This window comes from Crassostrea angulata, chromosome 8 (assembly GCF_025612915.1).
Source record: "Crassostrea angulata isolate pt1a10 chromosome 8, ASM2561291v2, whole genome shotgun sequence".
Lineage (NCBI taxonomy): Eukaryota > Metazoa > Mollusca > Bivalvia > Ostreida > Ostreidae > Magallana > Magallana angulata.
Window position 1 is genome coordinate 6,796,864 of NC_069118.1, and position 27,195 is coordinate 6,824,058.

The 27,195-nt window shown below is 32.3% G+C and overlaps 3 protein-coding genes and 1 pseudogene across 4 annotated transcripts; all 4 read right to left on the reverse strand.

The window, feature by feature from the left end:
- Window positions 1–1,932: 1,932 nt before the first annotated feature.
- On the reverse strand, window positions 1,933–6,417 carry LOC128157717 (uncharacterized). Of its 2 annotated transcripts, none has more exons than XM_052820320.1 (4): window positions 6,335–6,417; window positions 4,120–4,243; window positions 3,609–3,647; window positions 1,933–3,490 (listed from the first exon to the last, which is right to left on the reverse strand). In XM_052820320.1, the coding sequence occupies exons 2-4, from the start codon at window positions 4,232–4,234 to the stop codon at window positions 3,219–3,221; spliced, it is 426 nt and encodes a 141-aa protein (XP_052676280.1). In that variant the 5' UTR covers window positions 4,235–4,243; window positions 6,335–6,417; the 3' UTR covers window positions 1,933–3,218. The 2 variants fall into 2 exon arrangements, with proteins under 2 accessions (XP_052676280.1, XP_052676279.1); XM_052820319.1 differs by lacking the exon at window positions 6,335–6,417 and adding an exon at window positions 6,047–6,264.
- A 4,597-nt stretch (window positions 6,418–11,014) lies between these two features.
- LOC128158222 (cholecystokinin receptor type A-like) lies at window positions 11,015–13,329 on the reverse strand. The gene has a single exon (XM_052820979.1). The coding sequence runs from the start codon at window positions 12,843–12,845 to the stop codon at window positions 11,595–11,597; it is 1,251 nt and encodes a 416-aa protein (XP_052676939.1). The 5' UTR covers window positions 12,846–13,329; the 3' UTR covers window positions 11,015–11,594.
- A 615-nt stretch (window positions 13,330–13,944) lies between these two features.
- LOC128159222 (G-protein coupled receptor 84-like) lies at window positions 13,945–15,938 on the reverse strand (annotated as a pseudogene).
- A 5,286-nt stretch (window positions 15,939–21,224) lies between these two features.
- Window positions 21,225–22,492, reverse strand: LOC128159223 (5-hydroxytryptamine receptor 1A-beta-like). Its single transcript, XM_052822290.1, has one exon. It carries the CDS (start codon window positions 22,473–22,475, stop codon window positions 21,225–21,227), a length of 1,251 nt encoding a protein of 416 aa, XP_052678250.1. The 5' UTR covers window positions 22,476–22,492.
- Between the last annotated feature and the right edge of the window lie 4,703 nt (window positions 22,493–27,195).

Sequence of the window (27,195 nt, forward strand, 5' to 3'; positions counted from 1 at the left end):
GCTGGTGTTTTGCATCGAGCTTTCTGATTGGATAAAATTGTTTTATTAAGAATCGCAGGTAAAACAGACAAAGTGTGTTTTATTTTCATCATTTTCAAAAAAGAAAAAAGATTAACCATAGACTATGTAACAAATGAATAATTTGATATTAAATTAAGTCTTATGGATAAATGAATCCGACAAAGCTAAAATTCAGAGGCGGATCAATTTTTTTTCTACCGAGAGAGTGGGGATGAACAAGAGCCATTTGCATGTAGGTAGTTTGATGGGTTCCGATCGTAAACATATGGATTAAATAAATATTGAAAAAAAAAATGATAATGAAAAATAAATTGAAAATATGTACAAGGTACAAGTGATAGCCAACCCCCCCCCCCCCCCCAAAAAAAAAAAAAAAAAAAGAAAAAAAAACCAACAACAAACAAACGGCAAGGTTATGTATGAGTGTGTGTAAAGGTGGTGTAGGGGTGGTGTATTGGGTCAGCTTTATCGGTATATGTAGCTAGGACACGGCAAATAGGAACATGAATATTATTCGCTTTGTTAAATTCTTTGTAATTTTTAAAATATTTAATATACGCATTAAAAATACCAGAGCGAATAAGTTGTCTTCGTGGCTCCTGTGACTTTAACTATGTACGGAAAGATGGACATGGAAATTAAATCAATGATTTAATCTGTGTCTCAACATAAGCTATATATGTCTCCTGATATAAAACAAAAAATAGAAACGTATACTTCCTGTGCTGGGGTTTGACCTGGGCCCTCTTTGGTTTCCACCATCTATCCCTAGAAATTAGGTTTGATTGTCCATCTTCTTGGAAAATCTGTTCCAGATTGCAGCTAGGGGAATTTCATAAAACAATCTTCCAGATATTTTTCACACCCGAACGCGGGCTTTGAATCAAGATATTAATATAAAAAGAGATGTACTGCCTATATGCCATGGTTTGAACCTTGCTGCTTTGCATGATATTCAAATTCAGAAACCCAATCATGCTTTTAGTTCTCCATATGCATTTCATGATGATTTATGCTTAGAAAACGGTAACATTCCATCAAAAAGAAAGATTACATTCACCCAACAATAACAACGGACCTTTAATAAAATGAATGAAAATAAAAGAGAATTCCTTTAAACGTGTTTTTCTCTTAAGATTTAAATGACATATAGACTAAAAACAATTATAATATCCATATCAGATTATAATCTTCATTCCGGTTTAATTTCATTCAGTGTTATATATATACTAACCTTGTATCTTTCATTATTACATTTATTCATATGAATGCATATTATGAAGGCAATGAAAAGGAAAAGAAAAGATGACCAAATGATAATCAAAAGAAAAGCAAAGAAATATGTTAAAATAAGAAAAATATTAAAATACACATTAAAATAATCAATGTATACAATAAAATTATCAATGTATATATACAATAAAAAAATCAAAGTACTGAAGTACTGACGAGAGTTGATTTTATCGATTATTATTTATTTCAAAATCAACGATATGTAATTTTGCATGCATGGCAAGTAAATTCCTATAAGTATTTGAATAACGCACATTTTTTATAATATGAATTCTCATACAGGAAATTCGTGAAAATCCAATATCAATCATGTTGTGTAATATTCAAAAAATTAGTCCATAAAACTGCGTATCAGTAATCGAAATAGCTATTATTAGAAATTGTATGGATCCAAGCAAAATTGAACTCTAGTCTCGTTCAACCAGACGCTCAGCTGTATCCGTTAATCTCCGACAAGCAAGAGAGACTCTCTGCTTGTCGGAGATTTACGGAGACAGCCGAGCGTCTGGTTGAACGAGACTATATTGAACTCTGGTGTAGGAATACATAAAATGTACGACTTCAAAAAATATCTAAACTGTTCGTACCATTTAAAATCTGACTATTTACAAGGTATCCTTGAAAAACAATGCTTAAGAACTCATTACATCGAATTTATTGATTAGAACTAAATGATGTCAGCTAGCGGTGTTGATTTGTGCTTAGGTCCAAACACTGTTTCACTTTCGGTTTGCCTGAGTAACTGCATAAGAGAGTTGATTAAAATCAACGCCCAAAAATGAATTTATACAATAAAAATATAAATTTATGGCGTACATTTTTCTAAAAACACGTACATTGTATATGTGGATAGGAATGTGTACAAAAGGTAGCTGTCTCCATTGTAGCTGCTATACTGTAATACCAAATATATATATGGGAAAAAATTAAAAAGCCAAGCACAGTAATAAAAAATGTCACAACATTAAATTTTTCATCAATGTTCTACTACCGCGTATCAAAAGATACATTGTATTTATAATGTATACATGTACAGAAAATTTAAAGTAGGTGAATGTATAAATGAACGTCACAGTAACGCATTTTAAAAATGACACACACACACACACACATGTACAATGATAAAGCACCATGTAACATAAAATGTTGAATTATATAGTAATATATGTCTAATAGTACCATTTCACAAAGTCGTTGATAAAATCACAGGAAAGAAAGCCAGACAGGACACCTTCAACACTATCTAGATTTCAAACTACTTCACAGACCTAGATTTACTTCCCCCTATACTATAGTTTGTCCCAAGTTATTGCTTCCATCACTTTTTGGTGATTTTTAATAAAAATACACATACCTGTGAAAGAAGTACAGTTGAAATTGACGAAACGGAAAATATCCAAGATATCTTCATTGACAAATTATCATTTTTCACTCATAAAAGTTCACAGGAACGAAAACAAATTTCTGACGGAGATTTATAATGGGAAATGTCTACATCTTTTCTCCATTCGGAAGAACTCGGGACACCTCGCGTAATATTTTTCAACGTTATCATCCGGGCTTATTAACGGCGTATGCAATGCAAAATCCCCGTAGACTTTCTATTTTGGGATGTGTATTGAAACCTGAAGCGGCAGAGGGAGCGTTTTAAAACAGATAATTTGGACATTTTTCATATTAGTGGATGAATGTAGTTTAGCACAAAGGGATTTATCATTATCGAAATATTAAGCGAAAAGTGATGAAAGCAAAAACTCGAGACAGAGTGTACTAATTTAATTAGTATGACCATAGAATCCATTTTCCAGTCTTTCTCTTTCATGCACGGTATAACTATTCCAAAGAATTCATTAAATACGACTTGTAAGTCCCATATACCGTTTTTTATTCCGATTTTTAATTCTTCAAACTGGCTGGGATGTAACCGCATCACTGGTTGCCTCATCGTAAGATGGGGGCTGAGTTGAGATCACCGGTTGATTGTTTGGATCAGTCTGTGTCGTCTGCATGTCAGGTTGACCATTTTGAGCCTCGTTCTGGTCATTTTGTTCATAACGTTGTAGTTGACAGTTTTGAGCCTCGTTCTGACGTCGTTGTTCATAACGTCTGCGTCTCCGGCGCTCATTATCACAGCAATCGCAATCCTCGTCCGTCATTATGACACAAAACCAACAGCCTTGTAGAAACAGGAAATATAAGAAAACAGTAACAATATTATTGAGAATGGAATGCGTTATTATGAGAGAGAGAGAGAGAGAGAGAGAGAGAGAGAGAGAGAGAGAGAGCAAGCAAACCTTGGTTATCTCCCCTTTGTCCTTCAACATTAGTTTGATCTGAAAAACATTCAAACACCACATTACTTTTTAAAATGAACTACATAACACGTTCTTATATATTAGATTATAGGTAGACTGCTAGAAAAGAGATATGTTGTTGAAACAATAGTAAAAAGGTGTTAAAGGTTACACATGTAGGTCTTTTTGTCTAAGAATTTTCCAAATTATTTAATCCCATTCAAGATATATTTTCGTGAGGAGACTACAGTTTCAAATGTCATGGCAAATTGATCAATAAAAGGTTTAGTATGACATAAACACAAAAAGGCAACTTATGAAAATGAAACTGCTGAGGTAAATTTTGGTTAAGCAAGAAAAATAGGAGAGTATGCATTTAGATTTATAAAACCTATAAATATAGCTGCAAAACTGGAACTCCACGGGAAATTCAGGTCCACCGTCCGTCAACCCGAATTTGCCGTGGAACCACAGTTCTGCATCTACTATAAATAGCTTTCTTTTTACTTACCATTTCCGGTGTCATCGTTACAGCATCCACAACAATCTTGATCATCCCCGCAACAATCGTTGCAACCTCCGCAATCACAATCACAGTCGCTGAAATCACACTCACAGTCTGACATCCTTATTATCTGAAAATACACGTGTGCAATAGTGTCATGTTGTAAACTTTGAATTTACCGGGTAGCAGTAAATAAAAAATTTACAAAATGAAAACTGTTTTCATGATATAAATTTTGTATTTACTGCTACCCAGTAAATTTAAAATTTACAACATGACAATAGAAAAGTTCACCCAAAAATATAATGATACTGTGTTAAAGACTTAAGAAAGCATTTAAGTATTTATATTAACATCTTTCTTTTAACTAATTAATAAATTGATTATGAAAAGTTGATAAAATTCACTAAATTACTGTTAATGTACATAAGTACGTTAGCTAAAAGAAACAGCCAAATCGTCTCCAGTGAGACTGTGAGACGACATCATCATGAATATTTCGTGCAGTCAGTGATTTTTCCTAGGTCGCTGTAGGCTTCGACCAACCGATAAACAGGGCGTGTCAATATAAGTCCTGTCAGTATCTTGTCAGTTTCAGCCGTTGTAGATTTCGGCCAATCGATAAACGGGGCGTGTAGATTTCAGTCTGGCTGTTTCTATAGAGCTATGAATAAACTATATGTTTCCGTAAGAAATAGAGGAAATAATACTTAGTAGATGTAAATATTTAAACAATAAAATGCTTTCTTTGGTGATTCATTTGGGATATGAAGGTAGCGACATTGCAAAAAAATACATAACCCGCGTTAGCGGGTTATGTAAATTTTTTCCGCAATGATCGCTACCTTCATAACCCGTATGAATCACCAAAGAAAGCATTTTATTGTTTATATTAACATCTTTCTTTAACAAATCAATAATTTGATTATGAAAAGTAAGTAAAATTCGCAAAATTACTGTTAATGTACGTAAGTAGGTTAGCTAAAAGGAACAGCCTAATCGTCTCATGTGAAACGGAGAGTCTGGCATCATCATGATTATTTCGTGCAGTCCGTGATATTTTGTAGATCGCTCTAGGTTTAGACCAAGCGATAAATAGGGCGTGTCAATTTCAGACCTGTCAATTTCTACTCAAGTTTCAGCCGCTGTAGATTTCGACCAATCGATGAACGGGGCATGTAGATTTCAGTCTGGCTGTTTCTATAGAGCTATGAATTAGCTATAAGTTTTCGTAAGAAATAGAGGGAATAATACTTTCCGTGTATTCGATGGTGCAATGGAGGACAGTTAAAAGATCTTTCTGCCTTGTTTACAAACAATTGACTAAGATTACAGAATAGTCTAATGAATGTACATGTACTCAATTATGATTTTCTCAAAGCAAGAGTTTATTGATAGAATTGAAGTTATTTTTTTTTTAAATAGAGAAAAATCTATGAATTTGATTTTGATTCCTTATGCATGTAAGGTGAAACATATAAGAAACTCTGTTAAAAACAATGATAGAGAATTCTAGCCAGGTTCAAAAAAATTATGTCATAATTTAGTACAGTGTAAGTTCCATATCTTGCCAGAATCAACATTTTTTGTGTAACATTATACCGATTGGACATTTAAAAGACCCTTTTCTTGATAAACAGAGTCCAACAATCCGTATGACACTGAATATTTTAATGACCATTAAGGGTTTTTTTTTATCGACTTCTTGAATTTAAAACTTAAAAAAAATATCAATATCTTGGGAACATTGCTTTTATATATGCAGAAAAATGTGGAAGAATCCAAGTTTACATACTGTATCGAAGCATAAAGTGTAAAACATGTACTACAATGAGAAACACTGGAAAACGTTTCTTTAAATTATGACATCTATTTCTTTCCATACAAATAGTAGACCATGTATTTCGAAATAACTTGGACATATGTTTGATACCTTTAATCTGTGCACTATACACAGTATTGCGCCATGTTATTATGTTGTCAGTAAATTTGCCAGTCCATGTAATCTTGATTCCGCCAGAATAGGCATTCAATTTTTTAATTTTAAAGTCACCTTTTCATTAATAATAGTGTAGGAAGTATGGTCACTCAGAGTAGATATATGATAATCCAGAACGATCAAATACAAATCAAAGGTGTGAATTTAACATCCTCAGTAAACAGAATAACCATGAGTGCTGTTATAGCATAAACTGTTGCAAAGTTTGAATCCAGATCTTACCTGGGTTTGTATGTAAACGGTATTTATCCTGTTTCTACGGTGAACCGTTGGACCTTAATTGCGATTTCTGTATACATGCTCGAGTAGGTTGAAGCTGAAGCAATCCATCCGGAACATACATGTAGCACGTCCAGTCAACGACGTAGACGTTTTGTTACTTTAAAACTCAAAGTTACTCTTAAGGTATCTCACTCCTCACGTTTTAATTTCAATGCGCAGATGATCATTATATCTTTAATAAATATGATTTTATTTTTTTAATCATCACAAACAATTATTATTTCATTACTACATAACATTCATAAGGAAAATCTATTTGAATTCAAGAAACAGACAAGTTTTTTTTGGGAAACTATTATTTCAAATCAAATTGTAGCTTTAATAAAAATTGTCTATTTTGAGTGCAAATTGGTTACACAAAAATATATGTAGCTTCGTACAATTTTTTTGTTGTAATTCCTCTTTTCAGTGTGACCACTGTGCATAAGTAAAAACAATATTTAAGAAATAAGTTTGCTTAATCAAAAATACTGTCAACAAATCCTAAACAGTCTGAAATTGCATTTTAGGTGTAAAAAGGTCAAATTAAATTGGCCATAACCTCGAGGGATGAACACTGACCTCTCATTGTCCTTGTATTTTCACTATGTTTTGTCCATATATTTCAATGATATACTTCTTTTAAAAGAAATTTTTGATCCAAGAACATTGAGGCGTGGGATACCTTAATAAATCCGCTGTAGTCAGCCGTGTCAGCTCGATAAATGATAATAAAATTAAAGAAAAAAGATTCTAAGAAACTTGATCCATCGGAAATTGCTATCTGTTAGCTGAGTCCACTTCTCAGTTTATCTATACTACTATATTAATATAATAGACTCGAATTTTTTGGCTTTAATACCGAGAAATTGGAAGAGTACTGTCTTTTGTTTTATATATTTTAAACATTATTGCTACTTGAAGATTACCAATTTGTTTTTATTTTTTTCTCAATCAAGCTTCGCTAATTAATAATCAATGAAAATTCCTTTTAAAAATCCGGAAATCATCTGGATTTTTTAAATCTTACAATCTTGCGCGTACGCATTACATTCACGCTAAATCATGGGAGGATCTTTATTAGTTAATGTGTCCACAATATCATATTTGCATGGATAAACTCAGAAACGATAATTCAAATACGTGTCAATTTTCATTGAAAATTTGCTTTATATTCTGTTCATCAAAGAGAATACGGGAGATAACTCTAACTCAGTATATTTTTAATATAAAACAATCCCAGAGTTCCGATTGTCAAATGGTGTGTAAATTTGAAGCGAGGAAAAAACGTTGGAGAAAAAGTGTTGAATTCTTCATTAATATGAATTAAAATTTTAGATGAAATGTATTTACAGCATCAAAATGGTTTGTTATGAATAATTTGACTTTTATTTTCAATGCAGCTTTATCAATTTTTTCCAACATCGTTTCGGTGCAATTCTGCAATTTTTTGCTACATTAATACCTGTATATGGGAGGCATTTTAACTGTGATGAAGGCCTGTCCCGAGACACAGTTAGATTATTCTAACTAAGCCTATTGTAGTTGAATAATTTGACTTTTATTTTCAATGCAGCTTTATCAATTTTTTCCAAAATCGTTTCGGAGCGATTCTGCAATTTTTTGCTACATTAATACCTGTATATGGGAGGCATTTTAACTGTGATGAAGGCCTGTCCCGAGACACAGTTAGATTATTCTAACTAACCCTATTGTAGTGAAGTTATTAGCTTTATTGTAGGCTTAAAGCTTGGTTATGTAAATTTCAAAAAATGATACGGTGTGTCGATGTATAGATCTATGTCGTAAATGTCCGATATCATATGCAATGTCAACCCGTGCACGCACGGGTCAAAGTCTTTACCTCCACTTGGTATTTTCCCCTCTATTTCTTAAGAAAATTGACAGTAGTTCATACAGTTCTTAAATGACAAGCCATCTACACGATCGGGTAAAACAACGCGTTCGCGTATGAAAAAAACGCATTTTATTTTAACTGTTTTCAAAACGTTTGTCTAGTTAATTAAATTTCGGCTTTAAATTATTTACCTATGAAAGATAACTTTTATGTAAACATCGTCCGTTGATGTCTTTTTTGTTCTTTTGTATTTGCGTGGACTATATCTTGGTCAATCAAATCCAAAGCTACGTCGAGAGCACAAACTCTACGTTTTTGCACGAACTGACCTTGGACTTCCAAGAAATTGTAGTTACCATGGAAACTTTTACATATACGGCGAAATAACTGTTCCTTAGAACTGTGTAACGTTGTGACCGACATACTGATTAATATGTATTTGTTAAAAAAAAACTTTAAATGGAGAATTGAATGAATGGCTCATATATGGATAAATATAAAGAGTGAAATGTTTTCTCTAATGTTTCATACAGGCTATGAAGGTAAAAAAAAACACCTGCTAACTTCCTTCATGCCCGCATGAAACACCACAGAAATCATTTTATTGTTTAAATATTCACCTCGTACAAATCATGCAGAGTTATAGTAGTAAAATATTACTATTTCATGTACTAATTGCTATTTTCTCCCTGCATTTCAGATACGGTTTAAGGAACCACACTTTATCAAAGTGTAGGATTCAATCTAAATAAAACCATTTAAACAAGAGTCTGGACTTTGGGTAGTTGGGTAGTTGGGTAGTTGGCAATGTGAAGTCGGCCTGTCTATTTCATTGTAGACCACTCAGCCATAGCTATTTGAAATCAAATTTGTCTGTCTAAGGGGTGGGGGGGGGTGTCAATTTTTCAAAATTTACATAGTAAAATTACCAATAATATGCCTCCCCCCCCCCCCCCCCCCCACTAAAAAGCCTTGATCTGTCTATCCGACTGTACATTTTAATTCTTATTAATGCATTTTTTTTATATATATCTTTCTTTGGATATTGTCTTAAAGAAGAGTATATAAAATACCGTGTAACGATCAGAAAATGACATAGTCTAATCATGAAGAACCAAAGAAAATACTGTCATGTCTCGCAGTACGTCAGCTCATTCCGTTTTCAATGTTCCATAAAAACTAGATTTTTAATTAAGCATTATATATTTTCCAGTGATTCTTTGTCAGTGAAAAGACTACAAATCAGAGTTGTGAAGTATAGCTCAATACATTCATCAATGACTCGAATGATATACGGTTCGGGCGCAAGCGGGGTTTTAAACAAATTAAACAAAATTTAAAAAAAACAGTACAAATGTCAATATTTTAATATAAAGTCTAATTAAGTATAATAAAGTATGATAAAGTATACTTTAACATACTGTAAACTTTGGATTTGTTCTTTTTAGCGTTTTTCGTGGAAAGCCGCTTCTGCCAAATCAAGTACATCGCTAAATGCCATTCATATATATACATTTTGTGTGTGTATATATATATATATATATATATATATATATATATATATATATATATATATATATATATATATATATATATATATATATATATATATATTAAAAACGTCTCCAGATTGAATGAAAGCGCTAACGTTTTACTCTGTGTTGTCTTTCATTTTTCAAATTTTCTATATATAAAACCGGACACTGCGATATTTTTTGGATTTAACTATATATATATATATATATATATATATATATATATATATATATATATATATATATATATATATATATATATATATATATATATATATATATAATTATATATTAAAGAATAGGCACATTCATAAATACGCTCGTTCAAATCCACGCTTCTTGTTTAAAAGTTGTTGAAAGGCATTTGAAAAACCGTATACAACAATGTTTAGAGAAAAATAGTTCCTATTGTTTAACTGTTTTGATAGGTTTTATTTAGGTAGCTGTAATTGGCATTCCCTCCTTTTGTTTTTGCATAGGGAAATTGCATTTGTCTTAGTAACTTCGGAGTGATATTAATGAAAAGTTGTTTTTTTTTGTCGTTCTTTTTTTAATTTGCAAAAAGATATGTGTTTATATAATTTATTGTAATTAAGTACAATTATTTTGATGATAGAACTGACGATATGATCTGTTAAGATCTTTAGCTTCAATCCCAAGGAAACTATTATTTCTTTAAATGTTGCATTAGTGTCTGTTGCCTACTTTTTGTACAAGGCCAATGAAAATAATACCCGTCACAATAAAAACTATTAAATCTGTGAATTTCATCAGCTTTATGAGGACAAAAAATATCTTTGATGAAAAGAATAAGTTTAGAAATGTTGACTATGTTGTGAATTCATTGTCGATAAAATAAACAAAACACTAACAGCATTTGATTCCTTATACTGTATGACCAGGTTTCGCGGCTGTAAGTGACAATGGTATAGTATATTAAATACGGAAACTATTTTAGTTTTGGCGGAAATTCTTTTAAAGAAGCTTATCTCAAGGGTTGTTTTTTCATCTGACTTCTTCCGTAAGGATGCAAATTACATTTCTAATGAACAGGAACCTTAAATACAACGTTTACGAAAAAACTATATTTGTATACTGATAATCTTATTAATAAATAGTTGTATATTCTTTTCATTACCTCTGTACCAGTCCACGTTACATTTGTAAATTACTAGTACGAATCGTACTAAAAAAACACACAAATAAAGAAACAAATTAGTATTACCTCAAATTTTATTTGTCAAGAAATTAAGCAGATATTCTTTACATTAAATTTTAAATTTTAAAATAAGCAATAGGATTAAGGCTATTAATGAAATATTTCTTCACTAATTCAAAACATGTATGTTCAAATAAGCATTTTCTCATTATCATAATCAATACATGAACCTAACAATAACACATTCTGAAATTTTTCCACACCTGAAAAATGCATGATACTTGAATCCATTTTATTATTATTACTTTCTATTCATATCAATTCAAATACATACGGTTTATTTTCTAAAACCATTTAATTGAAATTAAATTATATTTTCTAAGTCAAAACATCATCTCTGTAATTTCAAAATAAGGGAATGATACAATTTTTCATTTAGTATGACTTTTTGTAGAAAGGTAAAAACTGTCTTAACAAATATTAATAATAATGGTCAAGAAATCCACACAAGAGTAAACTTTATCAAGCAGCTTGCATCGTTTATGAAACAGACCAAAGGAAATCATGACAAGAGAGTCGGTTTACTGAACAAAGGGAAGGGGGGGGGGTAACCCTGTTGCTACCTTCCTGTTTTCAAAAGTGATATTAAAAAAATATAAAGATTGATAATTAAACATGTTCGTTTTTTCTTCTACAACATAAACGTATCTGTTTTCTGAACTTTGTATCAAAATAACCGTAGACGAAAGGATTGACAATGTGATTCAGAAACACAAGTCTCGTCAGGTAAACCCACACACCCATTTCAGCCCTGGTCATTGTGTGGTACGTGAATCCCTTTAACGTAAACAGAAGAATCAGAATTATGAGAGGGGCTGTGTAAGAAAGCACGTACGCCAAGATCAGAACGAAAATCATCGTCGTTATCCGTCTTTGAGCGGATCTGCTTTTTGATTTTACAGTTTTCTTTTTTGTGGTTTTAAGGTGATTGGCAACATTATTTTCTTCATTATATTTGAGGTTTTCTGCAGGAATATTTAAAGATGAACGTTGGTTGTCGGTTGTTTCTACCACATCTTTCGACTTATCTTCACTTCCAGACTTCCCAATCAATACTGACACTTTTATATTTTGTAGTTCATTGGAATAACGGTATTGGCCCTTTTCATCTTGATCAGTTTGTATTTCAGATGTCCCCGTGGCTTCATTTTCTGTCTCTGAGGCGACATTACTATCCCTGTGGACCTTACATTTAACTTCTCTGACACATAATGAAAATTTAACACGTTTAAGAACAGGAACATAGAGTCCAACAGTTACGATTAAATTTACCACCATTAACAGAAACAAGAGACAAACGTACATATTCATTGACAACGACGGTTCAACAGCAAACCTGCACACTTCTATAGTAACGTTGTGGTTCATAAACGTTATCTCTTCTTCAAAGACCCCAGCAGTGAAGAGTAGCGGAGTGGAATAGGCAATAGACATCAAACACACGACACCAAATGAAACTCGTTTCCAGAAATGTGTCATTTTCGGTCCAAATGGCCTACAGACAAGAAGGTATCTCTGAATTGATATAACAAGAAGTGTATGTCCTGATATTCCCGGAATAAAAATCTGTACGAAAGATAAAATTCGACATGCGGCAGTACTGGGGTAGCTCAACAAATACATATTATCCATGATGTAATATGGCGGACTGATTAAGCATCCGAGTAGATCCACTATTCCAAGCAGAGGAATGAAATATCTTTCTCCTCTCTCCTTAATGCGGAAGAAGTAGAAGAAAATGACCACAGTGTTTCCAATTACTCCAATGAAAGCACCGATTATTACGAGAATGATGTTACTTAAGGTTATATCAGAAAACCTATCCATCAGCTGGAACTGTTTGTACGTTTCGTTGGCCATCCTGCTGAAGTTCCCATGCCGAACGACAAGACGTTTATGCCTTTAATGGGCATATTTCCTTTTCTTTTGTTTCGCATTCCTTCCGTATAATCTTGTAGGGGGTTAATGTACCACCTCCATATGTATTTTTTGGTTTTTTTTTACTTTTTATGGTGATTTCACAATGTAAAAACATTATAAAGGCCATAAACAATTTATATTTCCTAATATAAATTTCATCTACTTGATAAGGAACGTTTACTTGGGGATAAACATGTCCAAACTTGATCTTTGTAAAAATATATTCATTGCCGTTAATTAACAAATTAGAGACAATTTAGTATTTTATAGTTGAGTAAAATATAGTGCAATCAATAAATACTTGTCTTTACAAAATAAATTCAATTCAAATTCCGTAAAACAACTCATGCTATGATTTTGATTTCTTTCATGAAATTTGTTATAACTGTGTATATCAATGTATCATTAAAAAGTCAAACAATAATTCATTTTAAAACATTAAGAACCCCCCCCCCCTCCGAAAAAAAGCATTAATATCATTGATTGGTACAATTAGAATTATGAACCATGGAAAAAGCGAGATGATATGGAGATACTAGTCTTTTCATATATCGGCCGAGGCGTTATTCCTTCCTTCTTGCTTTGATGCAGAGTGTTTTATGGCTTGCACATGTTTTATCTATGTCTTCCTTATCTATGTGATATATCAAATAATAAAATTTTAAAGGCTTTGGCTATTTTATGTATAATTTGCTTCCTCCGTTGTTAAAGTCCCCCTTAAAACCTATTAGTTGACCAACAAGATCTTTGATATCTTGTTTTAAAGACCAAGAACGCCACATACGATATGGTTTTACCAGTTCTAAACAATGAGACACTCATGAAAAAGTTTGCAAGACAGAAATTAAATGACTTTTTACATTAACCACAACTCATAATATGATATAAAAATCACCTTTCATTATGTTTAAACACCTTATGAATCTAGAAAGGGCTAAATTAGTAGAATCTTATATTGGTTTATGCCTTCCTAACACACAATTTTTAATTAGAATATTCTGGGTTAATATCTTTAACGAAATGTTTCGGAACTAATCGTCATTGTTTGAAATCCACGTTCATTATACAAATTAAATGTACGCTGGAACAAGATTTTTATAAAAACTATTTCTGTTTTCAGTATTTTTTATTAGTTATCATCATGTTGATAACTATCAAGAACTAACATTTTTCGTTTATGAGTTAAATTTGAATGGGATTCACACACAAAAACCAACTGTAGTACTCAACTTAATGATGCTGTAAGCGTATTTAGAATTCTTCATCTTAACAAATGATAGAATTTCTATATATGAAAAAACTAGTATCAAAATTATATCAAAATACAAGTTAAGACATTTAGGAACGTCATTAAAAATATGATAAACAATAAAATTTGGTGATTAGTTCTCTATATCATGTTGTAAGCATAAACAACATGAACAAAAATGAAATAATGCAAATATATTAAAACAAAAAAGATGTCAGCAATTTCACAGTTTGTTCCCAAACATTGAAATCTATCATTCAGTTCTTTTTTGGAAACATTTGCAAAGCTGGTTTTTGAATTTTGTATCAAAAAATCCGTATATAAAAGGATTGACGAAGTGATTCAAAAACACAAGTCGAAACAGAAAGAACCAAACAGCCATTTCATTCCTGGTCATCGTGTGAAATGTAAAGTTTTCACATGTATACAATAGAACGAGTATGATAAGCGGAGGTGTGAACGACAGCGTGTAGACAACAATAAGATAAAAAAACATCATCGAAACTCGTTTCTGTGCAGATCCAGCTTTGGACTTTGTAGATTTGATGCTTTTTGCAGGTTGTTGGTGATCGGCATTATGACTTGCATCACGGTCTTCAACATAATTGTGGTTATTTGAAGTTTCAACTTGTTCGTTAGTTATATCACAAGTTTCAAATCTCACCTTTTTTGGCAAGATTAGCGCTTCCACTTTTCTTTCTACTACCTGCAATTCAACATATTTTTTTGGTTTTTGAGCATCATCATTTTCTATATCAGATGTATGTGTTGCTTGCGATGTTTCTGTCTGCAAAGTAACATTGCTATCTCGATGGATTTTATATGAACCTGTTCTTGAGCGAAATGAAATTTTAACCTGCCTTAGTACAGGAATATAGAAACCAGCAGTAGTAATTAAATTTGTCACCATTATCAGAAATGTGATATATATTCTCATTGATAGAGATCGTTTACCAGAAAATTTGCATACTTCCGTTGTAATATTGTGGTTCATATAAGTCACACTGTCCTCGAATGCGCCAGCTGTAGCCAAATGCGACGCGGAATAAGCTAAGGATATCATGCAAACAACACCGAAGAAGATAAGTTTCCAGAAATTTGTCATTTTCGGTCCAAACGGTATGCAGACTAGAAGGTATCTCTAAATTGAAATAAGAAGGAACGTATGTGCTGATATTCCCGGAATCCACACCTATAGGAACGAAAACATTCGACAAGCAGCAGTGCTTGGGTAGTTAAACATATATTCGTTATCCATTATAAAATAGGAGGACTCGTTAAGCATCCCAACAGATCAACAATTCCAAGCAGAGGAATAGTGTATCTTTCGCCTTTCTCTTTAATCCGGAAGAAGTAGAACTATCTTATGGCTGTGTTTCCTATCACTTCAATCACAGCACAGATTATGATGAGAATGGTCCTGCCAAGAGCGAAATTAGAATATCTGTTTAGATATTGAAAATGGTTGTCTGTTTATTTGTCCATTATTTTCAAGCCAAACAAGCCCAAATGTGCGATTTAAGGTGATTTTCTTCATACGCCAGACACTTTTATTAATATTTTTTCCCTATCTTATGTTATTTAAATACAGTTTCCTATATACTTATTTCAAAATTTATAAAAGCAACTATGAATTCACTATGTAAGTTGTCACACTTCAATGAAATTTGTAGTGTAGAACCTGTGTGAAACCCCTCTTTGTTCACCCCACTGTATGTACGTACCCCAGATACAAACGTGTCTGGAGCAGTGACTTCGTTAGTTTACCTGTTTACCCGTGTCATTGTCTAAGATCAGTCGTGTGTGAAGGTATATCATGTAATCAAAAAATGAATAATGAACATAAATCTGTCCATGCACGTGTTTTAAGATATCGTAATCACCGGTTGACGAGAATAGCAAATTTTAAAATCCTTTAAAAAGAAATATGACTGTAACAAAATAATTACGGATACAAATTTCTAAATATATAATGCTTAAAAAAACTAGATACGTCAAAAAATCAGACATGTATCATTTTGGCAGTAAACTCGAATTTATTTTGTATAGCTTTGTAAGAATATTTCCCTCCTGTTGACCTCATAACAAAACTTCCGTTGAAGCGTCGTTATCGCTTAATTACGAAAGCCGAGAAGGATCATTCGAGATTCGAGATTCGAAATACGAGATTCGAAATACGAGATTCGAGATTCGAAATTCGAGATTCAATATCTAAATTAACCAATCAAATCATGGATCTAAAACCTGTATCCTAGCAACATCAAACTGTTCTAAATAAAGATCATTCGTACATGCTCTTTCCTACAAATAAATGTCTTAATAGCTCTTATATAGTGGTTATAAAATGGTTAAATTAACATTGATGAATTAACCCCACACAGTATAAACCATTAAATTAGAAATAACACTGTTGGCTTTGCGAATCTAAGTGGTCTTGTTTGCCCTGTATGTATTTCCCCCCGAACAATTTTAACCCGAAGTGTATTCGCCCCAACTGTGTAAAAATCGGCTCGCGAAGAAAGATATGTTTAATCTAAATGTTTTAGCTATGAAACGAAACTCAATGAAATAATCGACATATCAAAATATAAGTTATGATAAAGTTTTAAACCATAGAAGATATAATGATTTACAACCTCAAAGACAAAAATCCAGATAAGAATAGTGTATTGTAGGGTATGGCAATGCCATTGTCGATATGAGAGAGAGAGACAGAGACAGAGACAGACAGACAGACAGACACAGAGAGAGTTTTGTAGTGTCAAATTCAGTTTGATTTAGAATTTGAAATTGATTTGATTTGTTACAAGCATATATAGACAATAATTAAGCCTCTAATACGAGAAAAGAGAGGAGGTAGCTAGGGTAGGGCAGACCAACTAGCAAGCTTTATTTTTAACGGTGTTAGCACACCTGTGATTTACATCGACTCTCTCTCTCTCTCTCTCTCTCTCTCATCACCTAGCATTTCCTTTTCCGTGAGGGGGTTTGGGGTATGTGTGATGTCTTACATTAGCTAGCGAAAATGATAAAAAAAACATGAAATTTTCTTTAAATTGTGTGCGGATGTTGTACGCCAATAATCTGTTTTCAGTATATACATTTCAAGAGGGGGGGGGGGGGGGGGGGGCTATATAGTCCTAATTAATTTGTCAGTTATTCTGTCCCCACTTTGTTTTCTCTTCGTTTTCCAGGGTTTTTTTTATTTGGCTCGGCAAATTAATATAAAACTTTTTGTGTAGCTCCATAACGATGCACTGTAGATAAATTATGAGTAGTTTTACTTTTAATAAACAGGTACATATCCGTACTTGATTTTTAATTTGACTCTTATAATCGGATTTAATATTCCAATAATTATAGGGTAGGAAAGAGTAGACGGGACTTTTTGCGCATATCCTACTGTACCATTCATTCAACACAGGTATTAGCACTCATCGAGTTCGACTTGCTTTCCTTTTCTTTCATCCACTGGATTTAAAGCTATTAATTTTTGAAAATATTTTGAATTTATGGCCTGATTATATATAAATTAGAGCTGCGCTGGTGCATATATTTACCGATATGACCAAAATATAACCAAATGAATCTAAAAATTTTGACAAAATTAGTTTTAAACGTACGACTCTTTTTCAATTCTAATCGGGTATGTCCTTTAAATAAATCTTGAACCACACACATTTTAGCAAATAAAACGGCAATTGTTTCAGTTTTTAAGGGGAGGGAGGTGGTGCCGGTAAAGGACATGTATTGCTTGTGGCAGTTGTGCTATACTCTCATTTGTTATAATAGGTAATACTACATATTGATATAAAATGAAAGTTTCCAATTACACTGTACATAGCTTCTATCACGCATTTTGACCCGTGCGATAGTTTAAAACAATTTTCAAAGCATTTAATGTAATTCAACCGATCATTTTTGAAATTTAATTTTCTGGATCCCCGCCTGATACGTCCGCCTTCTTGTATATTAGAATTACATGTACGTTGACCATATGTACACATTAACTTAATCGGCTATGTTATGGGACGATAACATTTTTTATCAATGTTTTTGCAGGATATGTAACAAATAACAGCCTATTTGTGGGTTTTTGCACTGATTATTTGAGATAATTTGCCGCCATCTTTTATGCATTCCACACACCACTCACAGTTTCTTTATTTAGTGTTCTGTGTGTATGGCGACAAATTGGTAAATTTGCACCACTCACCCCTTGTAGCTTCATCCTGATTACATTTTATCTGGCTAAGTGTAATGTAGTAGTATATTAAATACAGACATCTTTGTTTGCAGTGCTTATTTACATCTTTAGAGATTTACTTACAAAAAAAGTAAACATTTGTACGACTTATATGTAATTATTGTCAATTTTGGTGCGGTGGGGGTAGGGGGTAGGAAACTACAGAGAAACTTAACTTGGCTGTGAAACATATGCTTTTAATCTTTCTTGTTGATATATCAATGAATGAATTATAACAAAATATATGTACAACAATTAATTTTGAAATATTCATGCACAATCAAATAAAAGGTTTTACTGTTCTCTGCACAAGAAATCGGCAATGTGAACAAATTGGCACCCTATCATCCCTACCTTTAATTGTAGAGAGTCGGTATCCTTCTATTTTGAAAACAATTCCAAAAGTAAGACTCATAATAAGTTGTTTACTGAGGAAAAGTAAAAAAATTGTATTTATTAATAATTCCGTATGATGTGATAATATCTCAATGATTTGTTTATAATCATAGTACTAGTGTATCACTGTATGCATACATAAAATCGATAAGTAATGCTTATATTTATTAGTGAAACAGGACAGATTATTTATATTTAGATTATTTAGATACATGTACTAATCTTCATGCGGGGATCTAAAAGGAAGGGGTCAGGGGCTCTGGACCCCCTCCTCGGGAAAATTGGAGCTTATTAAATTTACATAGTAAAATTATTTTAAAATTGGCCTAGGACCCCCTACAGAAAAAATTAGCTACGCTTATGAAGTTCTCTACCATAACCGCATTTTTACACAAAAGGGGTGAATAAACCCTGGTTTTAAACTATTACTGGTGGTGAAATACCTTAGGGTTCAAACGCATCAGGTGGAAATGCACCAGGGCAAACAAAATCACTTAGATTCGCGAAGCACACTGCATTATTACTAGTCTACTTAGATATTCTGTGTAAAAGTAAATACAAATAATTATTTAGTTAGGTAGGGAGAAGTGAACATAGCATTTATTTGTATATAAGAGCATGTACGTATGATTTTTATTTAGAACAGTTTGATGTCGCTAGGATACAAATTTTCAGATCCTTGATTTGATTGGTTAATTTAGATATTGAATCTCGAATTTCGAATCTCGAATCTCGTATTTCGAATCTCGTAGTTCGAATCTCGAATCTCGAATGATCCTTCTCGGCTTTCGTACTTAATTCTATTTTCTCATGATTAGATTTCTCAAAGCAGGTTAAAATAACCACTTTGAAGCGGCGTTACTCCGTTATTTTTGATTCGATTTCGATGCGGTTTTTTCGCATTAAATTCTAGTTAATGAATTCTATGATATGATTCACATCGGCTGGGATGCAGATACCCTTTAAACGTAATTCGCAAAACTTGTTGAAACGCACTTGCATGCTTTGTCACCATTAACGATTACGATACGGAAGTAAAACGGAGTTTTGAAATTAGGAAATAAATTCAAAGAACACCATCTTTGACTTTAAGTATAACAAATGATATCCCGCACTTAAACGTTTTCATGGATTGCCACAATCGTAAGAATAGGAAACAGCTGCATTAATATGGTCTTTTCTGACGTCATCAACGATTGGAGGGTATTACATTTTATCGAATTCTTCCTTGTTTATAGCAAAAAGGTTATAACCAATATAGGCTTGCTTTTATAAATGTTGCGCTATATCAAATACTGTGTGTTACCTGTTGATAAATTACTCATTGATCAAGATCTATTGAAATATTCATTAAAGCTTCCTTGTAACTGACCAACTTACAATCTAGGTCATGCAAATACACCTAGTTTATTACTAGGCATCACTCAGATGCAAACCTCAGTAAGTATGTCTAATGAATGTTAACAAACCCCTGAATGACCAAATAATATTAATTATTTCTTTACTTTTCCTTGCGTTTTTTTTTTTAAATTTTATTGACCCACAATACATATTGTAAGAAAAAACTGGAATGTTAAATTTGATTATTTTTAAAATAACTTTGTCAATTCATTAAATCTATTTCATAGAGAAAACGTCTTTGTTTCTTTTATTTTAGATCTAGATTAAACATTTCGTCATATTTTATTTACGAATTCTTGTAAAAATACATATTTGTAAATAACTTCATAACCACTCAAATTGTTGTATAATACATTTTCACAAAATAAATTAAATCCCGTTTTTGTTTCTTTGTGACATTATATTTTTATATAAAAAGAAGGGTAATGAGATGTACTTGTCTATTTTAAAATTTTATTATTCTTGTTTGTCTTAAAATATTTTCATTTGCAAACATCCAATAATTTACATATTAGAATCAGCCCACTTATTTCTATGTGAAGTACTTAACGTGTCAAGAGGTCGTTTATAACTTTACAATAATCACCGTGCAAGCATATATATTAACTCTTGCATTGTTTTAAACATGAAGAACAAAGTTAAGTTCATAATTCTGAACGATTTGCTTTTCTCAAACGCAACTATATGTAAAAAACAGTAATGCTAATAAGTTTACTGAGATATGAACTTGATTAGTACGTGATGGAATTTCCCGAGAACCCTTCAAGCTTTACATAATTTGATCACGTGATAAAGCAAGTTCATACCCCAGTGAATGTTTTGACTTGCTGTTTCTTTCTTACAAGAAGTAAGCATGAACGATGATTACAAATATTTTGGGGTTTAATAAGATATAATAAGCAGGCAGGTTTATCTATAAAAGTAAAAAAAAATATGAATTTATAAAACAATTATAAAAATGCTCTACATAATTATATGTGTACTAAATAAACAAATGATGTTACCTTCTTAACCTTTAGAGTACAAGTCATGTCTTTCTTAGAAAAAATTTACGCAGCTGCCTTTTGAACTTGGTATCAAAATAGCCGTAAACAAAAGGATTGACAATGTGATTCAGAAAGACCAGTCGTGTCAGATAGAACCAAATTGCCATCTCTGTCCTATCTCTGGTTTCAAACGCAAAGCCATCTAACGTGTATATTAGAATAAGAATGATGAGTGGGGGTATATAAGACAGCACATACGCCAAAATTAGGTAGAAAAACATAATCGAAACCCGTTTTTGTGCGGATTTGATTCTTGAATTTCCTCTTCTGTCCGTTTTGGCAGGTTTTTGTGGATTTGAAGCATTATCAGGAGAAGTACCAACAGTATCACATGAAGTTATACGTTCATCATTATCATGGTCTTCCGCAGCTTCTGTATATTCGTTAGAATTTTCGAATCTAACTTTCTTTGGCGAGTTTGGTATTTCAACTTTTGCTTCTGCTGCCTGTAGATCAATAGAATGACTTGGCTTATCAATATCATAAGTTTCTATATCAGATGTCCGGGTGGCTTGCGAGGTTTCGGTCGTTGGAGCTGCATGGCTATCTCTGTGAATTTCGTATTTGACCGTTCTGGACCGGAATGAAATTCTTACCTGCTTTAAAACAGGAACATAGAGTCCAGCAGTAAATACAATATTTGCCACCATTACCAGGAACAAGAGAGCAGTATAAATGGTCATTAAGAGTGACTGTTCGCTGGAAAATTTACACACTTCTGTTGTCACATTGTGACTCATGTAAGAAATATTGCTCCTAACGACTCCAGCAGTGAAAAGTAGTGGTATTGCATAAACAAATGAGACCAAACACACGACTATAAATAAAACCCTTTTCCAGAAATGCGTCATTTTTGGTCCAAACGGTTTGCAGACTAGAAGATACCTTTGAATTGATATGAGGAGGAGTGTATGTGCTGATATTCCAGGAACACAAATCTGTAGAGATGATAGAACTCGACAAGCAGCTGTACTGGGGTAGTTATACATGTACTCATTATCCATTATGTAATAAGGTGGGCTGGTAAGGCATCCTAGTAGATCTACCACACCAAGCAGAGGAATGAAGTATCGCTCGCCTCTCTCCTTAATCCGGAAGAAGTAGAAAAATATGATGGCTGTGTTTCCTATGACTCCAATCACGGCACCGATAATGATGAGAATGGTGCTGCTGAGAGCAATGTCTGAAAATCTGTTCACATATTGTAACTGATAGTTTGTATCGTTGTCCATCTTCTTAAAATTTTTCTGACAAGTGGAATATGTGAAGAGGTTTTTCTTTTTAAGTCGAAGAAAGGTGTTGATCAGATATTATTTCCTGATTGTTTGTTTGAAATATATCTTCCTTTCTTATTCATATCCTTGATGTAAATAAACATTTCACGTGCCATTGATGTTTATTGTTTAGATCTACCGACCATCCTTTTTCTTTGAATTTATTGTAAACAAATAAAAACTTATTTACGTCCTTTCAAGTAACAGTATATTGCTTTTTCATAGAGGGTATTCGAAACACGGTTTAACCAGTAATTTTTTTACTTGTAGATAATTTACACACTTTCGGAGAGAGAGAGAGAGAGAGAGAGAGAGAGAGAGAGAGAGAGAGAGAGAGAGAGAGAGAGAATATCGCATTTATTGCAATACTTAAGCTGTACACGAAACTGTTCTTTGTATGAACTAAGCGTATGATATTGGAATGAAAATAGCTCAGATAATGACATTGACCGTTTGTTAGTTCGATGGTCATCTTATAATGTAGAATAAATTATAACACTCTATTCTTTTGACTACATGTACTTATTCTTGTATTTTTTGCAATTAGAAAAAAAACCACTCTACCTAAACATTTATGTAGGATTAAAAATGTTTAAATCTCCCATCTATTCATTCTATCTATAACAAATTCATATTGTATGGTATTATTTTTTATTGTATTATCACTGAATGCATGTTGCGGATTTAGAAAAAGATTACTTTCAAATATTTTATTATTTCTTATAAAATAGTATTTTATGTTCATAAGGATTGGCTTTGTTAAGAATGTCAATCGATTTCAAAACCCGACAGCAAGAATACCTGTAAAAGTTGAGCTTAACACTCAGACGAAATTACCTAGCGGTAAAACAACTTTCAGTGGCAAAGGGCATTTGACTGTCGTCTATTTACTTTATAGAACGTAAGTGTTTACTATATTTTTAGTAGGTTATTGGTTCCTTATCCTTTTTACTTGCTATGATTTACCTCTTTGTTCCAGTTTTTATCGTTCAGTAATTTCTCCAACTTTTAAATGTACTACTTTAAATCAATTGGAAAAAATAGTTTTAACAAGATGAAAGAGATCAAATAACAAAAAAAAAACATGTTGTAATACAATACCTTTTTGAGAGAAGCAGCTTATGATAATTTTAAAAAATCTTGATTTGCAAAAGAACATGGTTTTGTTAATATTATTACTCAAGTGATAATGATAAGTGAGTTTTGTTTGCGAGTTCTTTGATTCAATTTTAAATACTTTAAGCTTTTCAGGTTATCAGTGTATACTGTTACAGGTTGTTAACACAGTATAATACAGAATGGGTTGTTGTCAAGGACTTTAGTACATACATGTATATAAAAAACAATATGACATGTGAGGAAAAAAACCCATCAAATATTAATCACACATACAACATTTTTATTTCATATTATGTATACTGTGGTTTCATCAATATTCGTTGAATACCAATTTTCGTGGATTTAGTTGTTTAGTTGATCCACGAAATTAAATGTTCATATAAGTGAAATTTTTATTAACATAATGTATTGATAGAGTCATTGGCCACGAATTTACGTATCCTTGAAACTGTGATTTTCACTTCTTCCACGAAAATTGATGCCCTTGAATATTAATGAAACTACAGTATATTTGCCGATGTTACACATACCATTGAAGTTCACAATAATTAACAATAACAGCAGTTTATACATTAACGCCTTTTCAAACATACATTATTTTCTGTCTACTACGGTACAATATATATTAGTTCTTGAAACTTTGCAAATAACCTAGAGTTGGTGTAAATGACATTTGCGTTATAGATAAAGAGTTTTGCTATTGCAGTTTTTCCACAAAAACCCCCAAATCGGCCCACTTAAATACAATTAAACCTGTTACATTTTAATATGGTCTCCCTTTTGATGTAAAACTTATCTCCAATTTATATTGTATGGCTTGTTTGTAATACAATTCAGGTATTTTAAAATCAATCGGATGAAGTTAAATTACAATAATTGAAAGCAATATTTACGTAAATGTTCACCATCAAATGTTCAAAATATTCCCCATTAATAAGCCTTGAAATTGCAATTGACGGTTCGATCATTGACAACATTAAATATTTTTGAAAGTGTTACAAAAAACAGACGTAAAAGTGAAGTCGGCGATTAGGCATCTTTTCACTGTTTTTAGGAGTGCTTCGTGGGGTTTTAAAGCGAAAGAAGCGACAGGTTGTTTATACGTGACTATGAAAGCGAAGCCGAGGGAAATAGTTGCTGTCGAGTTGGACAATAAACTTGCCAATCGTCCAAATAGTCAGTGAATAGGTATTTTATTATACCGAAGAAAACTTTTATTTGTCGGCGATGCAGAATTTCTTGATGATAAACAAATAAGAGTAATCTGACTTTGAATTTATTGTAGCGATCGGATTATGTCAGAGGTGTTCCAAGTTTAAAAAGAAGGGAAATTGAATGTCGCCGGTGAATTCTTTCGACGATTATTCATTATTGGTAGATAGCACGGAAACTATTTCTCGATTATAGTCTGTCCCAAGATATTTATGCTGCACATTTGGACGATTTTTAATAAAAATACACTTACCTGTGAAAGAAGTGCAATTGAAATAGTTGAAAAGGATATTTTCCAAGATAATTTCATTGACACATTATCATCTTTCACTCGGAAAAATTCATAGGAACGAAAACAGATTCCTTACGGAGATTTATAATGGGGAATGTTTACATCTTTTCTCCATTCGGAATACACTCGGAATACATCGCGCAATATTTCAACGTTATCATCCGGGCTTGCTGCAATGCAAAATCTCCGTAGCATTTTTTAGCATTGTATTGAAACCTGATAAGCTAACAGGGCCGTTTTGACTGAGAAATCTTGGAAATTTTTCATACTTTTAAAATGAACATCGTTTGAATCCTGAGGTATTTATAAATATCAAACAATTAAGCCAAACGTGAATCCAAAATATCTTGGGACAGAGTATACATTGAATAGCGTGTTTATTCGTCGTATTTTTACTTAGAATATATTCACAGAGATTATATATATATATATATTAGGGATGTCAAATCGGTCAACTTTTAGTACTCGGTTACTCGGACGTTTTTCCGATCGAGTACCCGGGTACTCGGTAAAAGTGTTAATAAAAATGAACAAATACATTGACGGTATGTTGTAGTTTGGTGCAACGATGGACATTAGTTTTTTAAAACCTTTGCCTTCGACCATTTGTAACGGCATGTAATCAAACACAACCATATCAACAATTGCACGTGTAATATCATCTGTCTCTTTTCCCGATAATTTACGGCTTCTTGGAGAATTGACAAAATTTTTCATTCCCCCCGTAAAGGATAAGTTTACTTCGCACAGCTGACATTTTACGTTTTTTGAATCTTAAGTTCTTTTAAAATATTTCCAGACCTTTGAAGTCGGTGGCGGCATTTTAGGTCTGTTCAATTTCTCTACTGTGTGCTATCTAATTTATATAATAGGCTATATAAACGATGTTCAGTAAAAACAAATCATTAAAGTATGCCAATAATAAGGGTAGAAGACAGCCAAAGGTGAGAAAAGCTAGGTAACAGGTGCTTGGTCACGATAATTACTATATAAACACTGCCACAGGCGATAACGGTCATTTAACATATTTAGAGGCGTAGGAAATCCTAATTACTGTATGTACAAGTGCAATTTACATTTTAAGTTTTAAAACCGATGTTTTAATGCATTATTAAATAAACTTAGAAATATTAAAAAATATACATCCGAGTAACTGAGTACCAATTTTAGTATTCGATACTCGGACGTTCGATCGAGTACCCGGTTAACCGGTTCTAATAAAATGTTTTCTTTTTCTCGTCTTTCAGCGGTAATAGTATTATTTATTTGTTAAATTTCATTGTTTTTATTTATTTGATATGTGTAATATATTTTGACCGACAAGTGTCGCTTTTTTCTGGATTTACCTATTTTTATGCAAACACAATGTACTACAATATGTAGTTTTATTATTTATTTTATTGGATTAGCAAGTAAACAAGTGTCAAGCAATAGGACAAACAGTTTAGCAAAATAAGTCTACGTATATATCAACTCTGTCAACTCAAGTCCGTGCAATCTGAATGCTTCGATTTAGAAGCCATATAACTCTTAAAAGCCAGCAACAAAGAAATGGTCTTCTACCTATCAGTCTCTTAGAAATCAAAATAAGGTAGAATATAAATAACATGGAATACTGAATGTTAAATGATCGCATATATTTTTATAACATAAGCGATGCCACAACATTTTAACTGCATCGTCAAATCAGAATCATATATGTTAACATTTTTTTTATAATGTGTGTAAATAATCTTGGTTTTTGTTAAAAAATATATTTGAACGTACCATAAAGGAAACATCCATAAATCTAACAGTATTAACGAATATTATCAATAATGAAAGAAAAAAGCAACTTATTGATTTTTAAAGAAATTGCAGAAAGAAAGTTAATTAAAATTGATTTTCAAAAGTTTAAGAATAACAAAACACGGTTAAATAGATAGAAAATACATGGGCATGGAATCAAAAAAAAATATATATCAAATATCTGGTACTTTTTTCAATTATTTCATGATACAGATAAAAAAAACCTGTTGTACAACTTAAAAAGGACTATTTTGGTGGAATTTTCTC

What these genes read in the sequence shown, in the direction of transcription:
- LOC128157717 (XM_052820320.1), bottom strand. Translation starts at nt 4,234, where the DNA reads ATGTCAGACTGTGAGTGTGATTTCAGCGACTGTGATTGTGATTGCGGA. An exon ending in TAACGATGACACCGGAAATG is followed by an intron (nt 3,648 to 4,119) that starts GTAAGTAAAAAG and finishes AATGTTTTTCAG; the next exon opens with ATCAAACTAATGTTGAAGGA. An exon ending in ACAAAGGGGAGATAACCAAG is followed by an intron (nt 3,491 to 3,608) that starts GTTTGCTTGCTC and finishes TGTTTCTACAAG; the next exon opens with GCTGTTGGTTTTGTGTCATA.
- LOC128158222 (XM_052820979.1), bottom strand. Translation starts at nt 12,845, where the DNA reads ATGGCCAACGAAACGTACAAACAGTTCCAGCTGATGGATAGGTTTTCT.
- LOC128159223 (XM_052822290.1), bottom strand. Translation starts at nt 22,475, where the DNA reads ATGGACAACGATACAAACTATCAGTTACAATATGTGAACAGATTTTCA.